The sequence below is a fragment of the Nansenia antarctica genome (assembly GCF_963989245.1).
Source record: "Nansenia antarctica genome assembly, chromosome: 8".
NCBI classification, from domain to species: Eukaryota; Metazoa; Chordata; class Actinopteri; order Argentiniformes; family Microstomatidae; genus Nansenia; species Nansenia antarctica.
Window position 1 is genome coordinate 44790227 of NC_137678.1, and position 13451 is coordinate 44803677.

Here is a 13451-nt window from a genome sequence, read left to right on the forward strand (position 1 = left end):
GACACTGGGTTACAAGGAAGAACTCCTGTGTAATTTCCTGAAGTGGATGTATCTTATGATAAGGCTGAGGAGTATAACTGCAAACTCGAGACAGATGTCATCATCAACCTATTGCAAATCAATTTGACCCATTGCTGATAAGGTTAAGCATTTAAAATCACTAAGATCTTATGAGAAAAGCTAATTATACTTTCAAAAGATTCAATATTTTCAATCTCATGTTGAGAATTGAAGGCCCAGTAAGTGATGTTGAGCCTTTAGGGTATTTTACGGTACATTTCCACCTTTCACTCCATAGCAAGGGATACATCCACCATGGGAGTATAATGATACAAATGCCCAATATGTACAAAATTGTCCGCAGTGCTATTTACAAAGGATATATCGTTTCATAAATGCTCAGAGATTTAGAGGGAAGATTAGCCTGTGATGGAAGACAAGTTAGTTCATGTATAGTATTTCTGCTGTTATAAAATTGCAAGTTGACAGGTATCTTTACCAACCTATCGCAAGGAAATTCAATCTAAAAGACTTTGGTAATCAAAGGTCAAGGTAAAATAACAGAATAACTACTACAGAAGTTACTATCTAGGCTATGGCCTATGCTAATTACTGACATGAGTCTACAGAGACGTCAATAGCATTCCTGTGAATTGTGACTGGCAAGATGCTACAGAAAGCATTGCTGGTGAGCCTAACCATACACTGTTATTACTTGTAATTGATAAATACTGTGATATTGCCTTTATCTCTGGAAAGCAACGTGTATCAATACCTTGGAACTGCGTAACAAATGTGTTCATGTTGACGTATCCAAATCAAAAAGACTGAATCACAGGAGAAAAATTGCAATGATATGACAAAACAGTCAAAAGTTACTCAACTACACTGAGCAGTACAAGAGGAACTATTAAATTGCGTCTATGTTGTCCAGGGATGAAGCTCGGAGGTGGTCCCTGGCCATCTGCTGTTTCAGGTTAAGAACAGGATGAGGAGGTGGGGGGGGGGCTGTGGAACAGGTATGCCTCTCTGGGTTTCTTCTTGAGGCCGATGGCTATCAGTGGGCGGCTGTCTTCTCGGAGTCCGTTAGTCGGAGAAGAGGCTGGCGAAAGACTGCCGGAGGCTCCGGATAGTCTCGGCTTTGGCCTCGTCATCCGTCGCGCTCCCTCGCAATGTCTCGGTGACGCTGAAGGTGTTGGTGAGCGACTGTGATTTGCTGGAAGGGGGGGGGCGACACGTAAGAAGAGGTTGTGGCTCGACGGGCAACTGCCATTGGGCTACAGGTGATGGGGGTGGGAGGCCGGCTGACTGACTTCACAACTCAGTGAGAGCACCTCTAAACTGACTATCCGATGGAGTAATCACATTTTGATTGGTTATGGTTAATGCTGATTATAGCAATGTAGAAGATACAGGCGACTGTTGCCGCTGCTCTTGCTGAATGCTGCCAATCCACACACACACACACACACACACACACACACACACACACACACACACACACACTAGGCAGGCAGGGAAGAGTTAAGGAACTGAGAGAACACAAATCAAGTTTCGTTACCATCGCCCAACCATGCAGAAAATAGAGGAAGTCGAGCCAAGCTTCCTGTAAATATCAGCCGTCTCTAGCAAGAAGCAAAGTGGGGCGTGTCTTATTGTATATTATCGTGCATTATTGTTAACAGGAAGAGAGTTCAAACAAACGGAGCGTGTGATTTTTGTGGTTTATAGCTTTATCCAATGTCTCCACCTGCTGTAGCAGCCGTGTGACGTACAGCCACTGCACACATGTAAAACAGGGTTTCCTGGTGCTCTTCCAAACATGTACAGTAGGTACATTTAGAATCCTGAATACATCAAACGGGCCGGTTTCACAGACAAGGCTTAAAACCATTGAAGATGCTTTTTTTAGTAGGATCTAGTCTCTGAAACCGGCCCTATATTCCCCCCCCCCCTCGGTTCTCATAGAAATTCGGGGGAGGGGGGGGTAACTTACTTCAACTGCGGAGGCTGTTTCTGGGAGGTAGGGCCGGAGGTGGCGGGGATGGGGCCCGGTTGGAAGGCTTGGCTGGGGGAGGTGTTAGCTGAGCGGGCACGCTGGGGGGAGCCCGTGGCGGACTGGGAGGGTGACCCCGTGGCGGAGCGGGGACCACCTGCTGAAAGCACAGGTAGAGTTGTCTAAGAAAAGCTGTCAGCGAAAACATTTAAATGGCAGTCGGCAGAATAAAAACCATAAACATCTAAACACATTTCAACTCAAATCTTTGTGATTCTCTGTCTGCTCCCAGTGTGTCTGATGTCAGGAAGCCTATCCAGATTAAAACGGACGCCTTGCTGAAGTATGACTCATACTGTAAAAGTACTTCATTGCGATCACTGAATCCCACGCATGTAAAATAATGTTTAATTACACTCTAACACCCATTATAGTTATTGCTATCACGGATAACGGGCAGACTGCGCTTTGAAGCTGTTCGATAACAACCTGATATGGAAATCATTGAACGGCTCCACTTGGGGTTGAGTACTCATTAACCAGCTTTTAACATGGGTTTCGTTTGTTAGCCGTTCTGCGATAAAGTAATCTGCTTTTAGTTAAGTGAAGTTAAATGCAAATATGATTGTGTGACACAGGATAACAAGCCTAAGCGTAGATCAAACAGACGGGGTAGCTGTGACCGTTAGTGATAAGGTGTTAGCGGAAGCCAGCCTACCTACAGCGTGGCCGCACCTACCCTCTGGAACTCCCTCCCCACAGTGATCTGCAACGCCCCCACCCTGGACTCCTTCAAATTAGCCCTCAAAACTCATCTGTTCTCCAAGGCCATTGGCCCCTAGTCATTGTTTCAGTTTTGCTTTGTTTGTTTTCTGTTTTGTCTGTCCGATCATTCCCTTGTAAAGCGTCCTTGGGCTTTTTGAAAGGCGCTATATAAATTAAAGTTATTATTATTATTATTATTATTATTATTATTATTATTACCTGAGGCCCGTCTTGGCTGTGTGGTCTGTGGCTGGGGCTGGGAGAGACACGGTACAGTCATATGGTTAGAAAACACATCAAACAAAACTTCTCTGAAATACAAAAAACATTCCAAAATGGACTCTTTGACCTTCGGAGTGTACAATAACAGTGTGACAGTGTCATTCATGTCGGTGTACCAAGCGCAGGGCTTGTTCTTTCTCTGCAAATCATTATTTACCTAGCACCGGTTATGACGGTTCTTTCGGGATGTGCTTTATTACATCGACCCTTTAACTAACATTTATGTCCCACGTTTTAAAAGAACATCTGAAGCTATTCTACATCGCTTTTAGAGACATCAAAGTCATGTTGGATTATACATACATGATGATTTTTGCAGTTGTGAAGAGGAGAAATTGGAGGTGATGGACCTACCTTTGCAGAGGGGGGCTGTGGGGAGGCGATCCCCAGCAGCACACTGGTCATCTTATTCATCACCAGGTCAGTGATGAGCTGCCTGTCCTCCTCCACATGCTCACCGATCAGAGGCATGGAACTGTCCATCACCTGGAGACACCAATACAATGGGTTAGAAGGCACACAGCAACGCCTGGAGGATCATCAAAGATCCCAGCCACCCCAACCACAGCCTGTTTGAACTGATGCCGTCCAAAAGACAAAGCCTCTTCCAGAGCCTCGAGGCCAAAACTCAGAGGCCAACCGACAGCTACGTCCCCCAGGCGATCAGGCTCATGAACAGGCCTACTGTAGACTATCCTCCACGAGCACAGCCCATGCATTCAGACTGCCTGCGCTTAAGCTCACTGTCACTTTACTACTGTCACTTATGTCCTGTACTTTTGACACTTTTTATTGAATTATGCCTAGTGCCTTATTGTCTACACATTGCAAGGTACTGCTAATTGTAAATAATTCATTTAATAATTAGTTACTTATGTCCTGTACTATTGTCACTTAAAAAAATAAAAATAAAAATAAAATAAAAACATGAATTTTCAATGTCAGGAATGTCAGGAACCGAAGCCTAAGAATTGTACTCTCTTACACTTGTGTAATGTGACGTAACAATAAACTTGAAACTAGAAGGTAGGCTTTCAAGCTTTCGCTAGTATGAGGAACACTTATAAGGCTCATTTTAACTCATTTGTAGGTTAGAATCACTGGCTCACATCCAGGTGTTGAACCAGGTTACTGGCTAGCCTCCTTAACCTCAAGGGCAATCTTGCCATCAATAACATTGATCTCTGTGTGTGTGTATGAGGGGGCCAGGTAGAAAGCAAATACCTCAACTACAAACGAGTGCCGAATTTGTGTTCACAAAAATAAAGTGTTACCCAGCTTCCCACTAGAGGGCAGTCTTGGGCATGTTATGTGAGCTGCTAGTGATTTCGAGATGCATTGACAACACAGAGTGATGGGGATGATGGTGGTGGTGAGCTCACAGTGGGCTTGCTGGTATGGGAAGTGAGAATTAGCATCTTTTGATCACTAAGCTCCTGATAAAAACAAACAAGATGACGGAAATAAAATAAATAGTAAATAAATGTAGACATTACGTCACAGAAAATTGCATCAGAAAGGTCACTCACACGCATAAATAAAATAACACTGTATCATTACATACATGAGACAGTTTGATCTCAGCTCAGGAAAAGAAAAATCACCTAGGTATGCACAGTACATTAGATTAAGTGGACCACAATCTATCTGGTCGAAGAGGCACAGGTCATATCTTATGAGTTTTGGAGTTGACACCGCACAGAAAGCACATAACACAGTACACACACCCTAAAGGAATACATTCTGCGGGGTAGAGACAGTAAACAGAGCAGAATAATAGGTACAGAGTATGAATATCCCAAAATGGTTGGCCTGACTCCAGGCTTAACTCCAGACGGCTATGGAACAAAGACCGTGGCTGTAAGAAATGATTAACTCCACATAAAACACATCAAATGTCAAATCAGAACCGAAACAGACGAAGGAGAGGAGAAGTGTGGCATGCTGGGAGAGCCGTGCCTGACGCTGCCGCACGCGCTCGGGGGCCCGCACGCTGTAAACAACTCCAAACACCCCCCCCCCCTGTCACGCACGTGCTCCTCTGTACACAGGAGGAGGAGGAGGAGGTGGGGGAGGAGGAGGGGGAGGGGCCTGGGGGGAGCCCTGCTGGCCCGAGGGAAGGGACTGGGCTAGACCGTGGGGGCAGGCACTGCTGGGCGGTGTGGCATCTTAGTCATAACCGCGAGGGGACCGAGTCCCGCAAGCCCCACGAGCCACCAGAGGCCCTGGCAGCAGCTGTGACCAGGCCCCACTTCAAACGTCCGTGCGGTGGCAGCCTGAGCCGGGGACCCTCCCTGCTGATTTATTAGGATATATAGAGTCATCGAGCAGATGACAAGGCAGCGTTTGCCCTTTTTAGTATACGAACAGAGGTGTTGTTTGGCTCTTTTTATTGGGGCTGCACAGTGTTCTTTCTGTTCTGGTTGTCAGGAACACTGAATTCTGTATGCGAGAGTTCACGGGGCGAGGAGGGCTGTGAAGGGCATGGAATTATAGCTGCACAGTCTGTCCTCGAGTTGGGCAATACTGAACAATCATAAAAAAAATATATAAAAAAATAAAAGCTTGGGTTAAAGAGGCTATTTGTTTTTCCATCGTTGCTAAGTGATTTCGACGATGGTTCTCAATGAGCAAATGTTTGTCATGGGAGAGATTTTTCGGTTTGATTTCTCGGTTGCTCCTTTACTAGGCCATACACTGTGTAATCCGTGCTATTCATTGAATGCTCGTAAACGAAAAGAAAAGACTAGATTGTTCTTATGTAAACTGTAAGTCATTTGCATTAAAAAACAAAAGGATCATTCTCATGGACCACATTTGAGTCCAAACCCTGACCAAAGAAACCACAATCTAATCTGATCTAATCGAATGCAATAATAATCTGCCAATAATATCATAAAAACAACAAAAAGTTGTTGTGTTAAAGTTTCCAACATAAAGAAATGCTATATGTTAATAGAAGCCCCACTGAATTCTATACGGGGCTGAACATAAACAGCCATTACTTCTCGTTAGGGGAGATGTCATGTGTAATGTCTTGTCTGGAACATAAACAGGTTCCCACCGCTGTCAGAGATGTGCAACCGTCCACGCTAATTAAATTCCAACCAGTGGAGGGGTGTGTGTGTGTGTGTGTGAGAGAGAGAGAGAGGAGAAACTAGAGCTCCTTGTCACAGACAACATTGTTACATGACTGTGTCACTGAGGTCCCTGTCTCGAACCGAACTTATTCTCAGAATAAGAATGCAGTGTGTCACAGTCTCAGGAGAGCCTGTGGAGATTTCCGGAGAGATAGCCGGGTGGTTTCAGAAAAGAGCCTTCCCTGAGTGGGAGGAGGACCGAGCGGAATGGCGGCCCCCGGTGACATCCACCCCTACAAACAAGAGTGGCGATGTCGGGGGCTTTCAGGGCTAAATAAGGACAGTTCTCAGAGAACTGGACATGTTTATGTCCGTACTTGTTCCACGAAAAACAATGGGAGGCCATGTTCTACAAGAACATGTAATTGCCCACGAGGGAGTTCGCCTTGATTGAACTGCGTTGAATAAATCCTATGTCGTATGATGGTTGTGCAAAGACTGGAAACACTTTCCAGGAATTAAAAACCCAATTGTGAATTGTCATTTTGTGATTAGGTTGGTCATTGAGAAGCTTAAAACAACTGGGTCTCATCGTTCTCATTAACCATGACAGGGTCTTTCCTCCTCCATCTCCTCCTCCCATCCCCATCCCCTTCCCCTTCCTCTTCCCACCATCCCTCCCCATGTGCTGGGCTGGGAGAGGAGGTAAACCAGACGGGTCTGGAGGAGACCAGAGGCTCAGCTGGGTGGGAGAGACAGGGGCTGCCTCAGCTACACAGACCCGCTGCACTTCAGTCAAGTACGTCATGTTTTTAACCCTCCGCAATACGTCAGGGCAGGGCAATGTACGTTATCTCTGCTGCTGTGTCTGTCTTTAGTGTGTGTGTGTGTGTGTGTGTGTGTGTGTGTGTGTGTGTGTGTGTGTGTGTGTGGTCTCAGCTGGCCAATAACGTCAGGTTAGGCCAATGCATTTATATCACTGCCTTTGTATCTGCCAGGGCATCTATTTACTGATTAACTACCTGTGTGTGTGTGTGTGTGTGTGAGAGAGAGAGAGACAGAGAGAGAGAGAGAGACAGAGAGACAGAGAGAGAGAGAGAGACAGAGAGAGAGGGAGACAGAGAGACAGAGAGAGAGAGAGGGAGAGAGAGGGAGACAGAGAGACAGAGAGAGAGAGAGAGACAGAGAGAGAGGGAGACAGAGAGAGATAGAGAGAGAGACAGAGAGAGAGAGGGAGACAGAGAGAGACAGAGAGAGAGGGAGACAGAGAGAGAGAGGGACTACAGTCCTCGTCTGGAGACTCTATGAGCTCACTGCAACAACAGGAAGTGCCTGGTGGACGGTACCTAGCCCTCTTTACCAGATGTGACCTTACGCAGCGTGTGTACGCCACCACGCCACGCTGCCAAGCAGCCCCAAACACACCCTGCCAGGGGGAACAGGGGTGATAGCCTGTCATAGATAGCAGTGCAACCTGGACAGAGGCGTCACTGTTTCACACTCACTGGGTGGTTTCCCTCAACGCAGCTGCTTTGTGGCGATCCAAACGACACGGGGGAACGGACTCACAGTGTGTCTTACAATATGAGACAGTTTGATCTGTCGAGATGTTATGTCAACAGAGCGTCCGCATATTAATTTCCCCTTCACCAAACTACGCACGCACGCACACACACACACACACACCCTAGAGAGCGATAATAATTAATCAGTTGCGTAACTATACCAACAGCTCATTCACATCATCCAAGGAGGACCGGTTCCATCAGTCAACATAAGAATGCAGAGTGTCAGAGGAGCTGTGCTACCCAGGTGGCTATGACCTCATCGATGGAGACGGACGGACGGACGGACAGACAGACAGACAGACAGACAGGGTTCCGGCTAGCTAAACCATAGCCTTCGTTTGAGTTGGTGTGTTTGGGGTCTAGAGCATAACCGTTATTGTTTATCGTTCCAATGGTGTGAGTTCTATTGAGGCTGCACCCTTCCTTCTCCATCACCTAACAGCTATTGTCTGTTAATGAGATCTATGATTTTTTTTCTGGCTTTGAAAAATATATCATCATTCATTGTTACGCCCTGATCATTAGATTTTAGGACAAGTGCAATGTAAACTTGATCAGCATAGCTGTTGAACACCACTTGTTTCGGTTGAAAATGTCAAACCACAAATAGTGCCTCCAGAGGTGGGTAGGATTAGCAAATTATGTGAAGGCAACTACTGTACTGTATACAATGACATGTCTGTCTATGGCTGACACGGCTGTTTATTTGAGACACGTCTTGTGTTTTTCAACCCTGATGGAGTGGCTATCGCTAGAAGAAGTCCACCGGCTTCTGTCTGAAGCCGTGAAGTCATTCTGACATTCCAAAGTGAGCCGACCTCGATGATGTAATCGTTGCCGTCTTTTCCGTGGACGGCCTTCACAGCGCAGATGTCGAGGCCGCCGAACATCTCAGAACAGGAGTCCACCCAGAGACGATATCTGGAACACAGTGACATCCACAACTGATAAGTCGTTATCAATGTCTAAACACACTTTCCACCGTATCTCATAGTCTGTCTAATGTTAATGGGTCTTGTCCAATTGTCTGTAGTGATTTTTTTTACACACGCGTCATGGTAAATTGTTGTTACAGTTACAGCAGCACACCTATCAAACAATCAATCAATCAATGAAAACGCAGATTACATCAACTAAAATGCAATTACACGTTTCACAGCGTTTATCATGGTGTCTATAGGACGGCTCACCTGTCAGTCATGGCAATTTGCTCCAGCATGGCAGAGCCTGTGTTGGCCTTCCAGTTGCCAGAGATGGACGTCCTCCTACGAGGGGGGAAATCAAAGAGAAAGATCTAAGTAATGAACCCAGCTTCCAGCTATTCTCCAAGACCGGAATGGAAAGTTACGGTCAACAGCTTAGTCATTCTCTTGCTTTTGTTTTTGTGGTTCAATGGAAGACCTCTGGAGAGATTTTAATCTGCACAATTCATTTGCACACTGATGATGATGATTTCAATGCACGCTGATATGCTGGTTTGTGCCACAGTCGCTCGGAGACCTGCTTTCAATGACCCTGAGGTCCGAGGAAACGAGTTAAGATAAGGTTCAATTCCACTTCTCTTACTCAAAGCGATTGTTGGGACCAAGAGAGAGACATGAAAGCTGAAAGGGGTGTTGACTCACATCGTTCATTGTGTTCAGTGTCTTTGCTGTGCCACGGTATCTCACATTCGTGAGTGAGTGCGCTGTGGAATGTTTCAAAAGGGGAAGTGTCTGGTAACTCAAAGGAGGACTTCAGTCCTTCAGATGAAGGAAGATTAAAAACACCCTTCAAGTCACTCAGCCCTGACTCTCATGTCTTACTGGTGTGGCCGTGCCTGGGAGACTGAGCCTTGCCCAGCTGCGCCCACAGTGACTATTGGCCGACGCTGGCCCACTTCTTCCCCTTTCCCGGAGACAGACAGGAGGGAATGCTGGGGCAGGGTGCGACCCTGGACGGCTGGAGCCAGGTCGTCCCTGGGCAGGGGAGGAAGTGCTGTGGTGAGGGTCAGCCCAGCGCGGCTCCACCGAGTAGGAGGGGTGCAGCACCCTGGGCCTCTTCCCACACTCGCATGGCGTGCATGATCGTCTATTCTAAGGTCACTCTCTTTCTCTTTCTCTCTCCTCTGTCTCTCTCTCCCCCTCTTGCTCTCACTCTCTCTGTCTGTCTGTCTCCCTGTCCGTCTGTCTTGTCACAATCTCTCTCTGTCTGTCTGTCTCCCTGTCCGTCTGTCTTGTCACAATCTCTCTCTGTCTCTCTGTCTCCCTGTCCGTCTGTCTTGTCACAATCTCTCTCTGTCTGTCTGTCTCCCTGTCCGTCTGTCTTGTCACAATCTCTCTCAGTCCGTTTTCCTCTCTCGATATCTATATACAATATACAGTGGGGGGGAAATAAGTATTGTATTTTGTCCAGTAAATGTATTTCCAATGAGCCTATTCAAGTGAAATTTGCACCAGACTTCGGTATTAACTTCGGTATTAACTCAAAGAAAAAATCTAAACATTAAAGTCATATGTAAATAAAGTTATGTGGAATGAAACAGGAAAAAAAGTATTGAACACACTAACTGAAATGAATTCAATACTTTGTTTGTAATGGCAGCTTCAAGGCGCTTTCTGTAAACAACAAAATGTGGATGTGTTCAATACTTATTTTCCCCACTGTACATATATAAATGTATATATATAAACATGCAGGATGCGTACATGTAAGCCTTGTAGTTGTTTCCGATCTTCTGGATCCTGATGTCGTACTTGGACAGGACGTAGGGCTCGGAGGTGGCGTAGGTCCTGGCCAGCGCCACCACGCTGGTGATGTCCTGGAAGTCGAGTTGGTTCTCCACTTTGATCTAGGAGGGGAGGAAGACGTCGCTCGTTAGTGCTTGGCTAATTACCAAGCGTGCTATTAAAGCTGTGAACGGAGCTGCTAGCGGTTACAACTCCGCAGGGATTTGACACTAACACAGACAGGATAATGAGAGGTTCCTCAATGGAAATATTTCAGAGAACGCTTTGAACTGCATGTTCTCACACCCATTAGGGTTTCCAAGTAGCGTGGTGGTCACATACAGTAGGACACAACCGTTGGATGGAAATGACGTAATTGGGTCGCAACCTATCCAATGAAAACATTGAATTTCTAGGTTCATAAACATAATTGTTAAAAAGTTTCAATATAACTGAGTTCGATTGGGTCAACGGTACGCTACGGTACAACAAAAAGAAGACGAACACTCAGGCACCTAATTGCCAACCATGTTTACACTGAATTAATATCTAAAAAGAGAAAGACTCCTCAGATCCCGTTAGACCATGGGACACGGGTGCAGAGGGGTAGACGCTCAGAAATCAGCAGCCTACGATGTCTAACTCACTGAACACCGTACAGAATATGATCAGTATGATGATAATGTCCAGAGAACCTATTCCTGATATTCAGTATCATCACTCTCACTGTAATCATTGGAACAGTGCTTCGTCCACCACCACCGTCGGTGCTGTCGTGTATAGGGATGGAGTGACGTTCGTTCTCTCTGTCCCTCTCACGCGTCTCTCCTCTCGCCCAAGTCAACGGGGAGGGGGGGGGGGATGAAGGAGAGATTAACCGAAAAGGCAGGAGAGATCAAGGAAAAGGGAATTACACGTGTGTATCCTTCTTTGGTTGGTCATACAGTAGGGCTGTCCAGTAGCCACCTTTCTCATTCCTAACATCTTGGTTTATTTCAAGGTACGAGGTACAGTAGCTAGATGTGGGGAAGGTGGTTTCCCCTTCTGGCCATAACTCAACAGCTACAGTAGGAGAGGGGCCAAGGCTGTAAACTCACACCGTGGTTTAAATATGTGAAGCCTCGCAGCGCGTTAGACGGACCGTTGAGTAAATAAAAGTCAACCGTAATGGAAAGAGAAACCGTAAAGGTAAGCAAGGCGGGTAAATACTGGCAACTAGATCGAGTGCTGTGTAAGGTGGAAAAGCAATGTCATCATGGACACTCACAGGTTCACTGATGATGGACATGTTGTACAGGGTCTGCTAAGACTGTCTGCCCCGCGAGTGACGGATCCTTAGAGGATTCTAAACCTCACAGCAATGAACCGGCGGCTGTTGAGATCTCTCTCTGAGGCCTGATGTCATTAAATGGCATTGATCGATGCTAGACTAGGATGATAATGAAGAGGAATACTACCGTTGCATAAACCATATGTTTGCACATTGCACATACCTCCTTTGATATAGCCACTATTTATACATCTGTACATAGCATACAGTACATAGCTACCTTAACTGCTCATAACTGTATATATATCTCTGTACTTGCCATGCTACCCATCACTCTCACTGTTATGTTTTTATATCATGTTTTATAATCACTACGTGCACTTCTGGTTAGATGCTAAACTGCGTTTCGTTGGCTGGTACTCTGCAATGGCAATTAAGTTTAATCTAATCTAATCTAACGATCTTAAGTCAATAGTATAGTACTGCACCTACAGTATGTTGTCATTCCTGTCTACACATTTCATTTAGATTTGACACCATGAGGGAAACTGGCTGAAGTGAAAGCACCTGGCACTTCCAACTCCAAGGGGGTGTTTAGGTTCAGTTACAACAGGAGAATACTGAGGGCCTCGTTCCTTAATATGTTCTTAAATGATGCTAAAACTGCTACTTAAAAAAGACTAATACATTTTCTTCTTACCCGTGTGGGTACTGTACAGTAGGATGATGAATGCTAAATCTTCTTAAATTGGATGTGTGTGCAGGTAAGTTGTGAATTAAGCGTGAGTAAAGACCCAGAATATCCCATACAAGGGCATTTCAATCAGTCTCACGCTGTTTCCATTGGCAGGCAAAACAGCTCAAGAGCCACTAATCACTCTCAAACACTATTACTGCGCTCTCTGAAGACACACTCTCTAGCCATGGTGCACATGGCCGCAATCTCTCACAAACACCAGATTCACCATTTGCTGTTGGTATATATATAGATATAGCCTATCATAGGATGATTTGCTCCAATCAATATATAATCAAGATTGTTCACAGTTTAATTAGGACCAGTTAGGACATTAGGTCCAGCCCCTGCTCGTCGATGGAGGGAGCGTGGAGAGAGTCTCAACCCTCCGATTCCTGGGGGTGCACATACAGGATGACCTGTCCTGGAAGATCAACACAGATCAACACAGCAGCCATCATCAAGAAGGCACAACAGCGGCTCTTCTTCCTGAGAGTCCTCAGGAAAGACCACATCGGACAGGAGATGCTGGTGACCTTCTACCGCTGCGCAGTGGAGAGCATCCTCACCTACTGCATCTGCATCTGGTTCTCCAGCTGCACAGCCGCAGAGAGGAATGCGCTACAGAGAGTCGTGAGATCGGCCCAGAAGATCACCGGCGCCCCCCTCCCCTCTCTGGAAGAGCTGTACAACACACGCTGCCTCAGGAAAGCCTCCAAGATCTCCAGAGACCCATCCCACCCTGGGTACGAACACTTTGCTCGGCTGCCCTCGAACAGGCGGTTCAGGACCATGTTCGCAAGGACAAACAGACTGAAGCTCAGCTTCTACCCCAGGGCCATCCAGGCCCTGAACACAGCAAAGACCTAGGTTCTAGGCCCTGGACAATCTAGACAAATTGATGGCAGCTACTAGATTGAAATCAAGTGTAATACTGAAACACAACTGTGTACATTTCAAACCTGCAAACTGCGACACTTTAAATGAATGTGCAATAACACTATGTGCAATATGACAACCCTAGGGTACATAAGGTTCAGAGAATA

The 13451-nt window shown here is 46.0% G+C and overlaps 1 protein-coding gene across 1 annotated transcript in view; it reads right to left on the reverse strand.

Annotated features, from left to right (window-relative positions):
• Positions 1-1086: 1086 nt before the first annotated feature.
• syn3 (synapsin III) overlaps positions 1087-13451 on the reverse strand; it is a gene marked incomplete at both ends in the record, with an annotated part of 62112 nt that continues 49747 nt past the window's right edge. The window contains 7 exons of the mRNA XM_080538398.1: positions 1087-1216; positions 1997-2153; positions 2981-3017; positions 3398-3529; positions 8510-8612; positions 8882-8956; positions 10379-10521. Coding sequence (XP_080394524.1) covers positions 1087-1216; positions 1997-2153; positions 2981-3017; positions 3398-3529; positions 8510-8612; positions 8882-8956; positions 10379-10521 — 777 coding nt within the window. The remainder of the gene's footprint in view (positions 1217-1996; positions 2154-2980; positions 3018-3397; positions 3530-8509; positions 8613-8881; positions 8957-10378; positions 10522-13451) is intronic.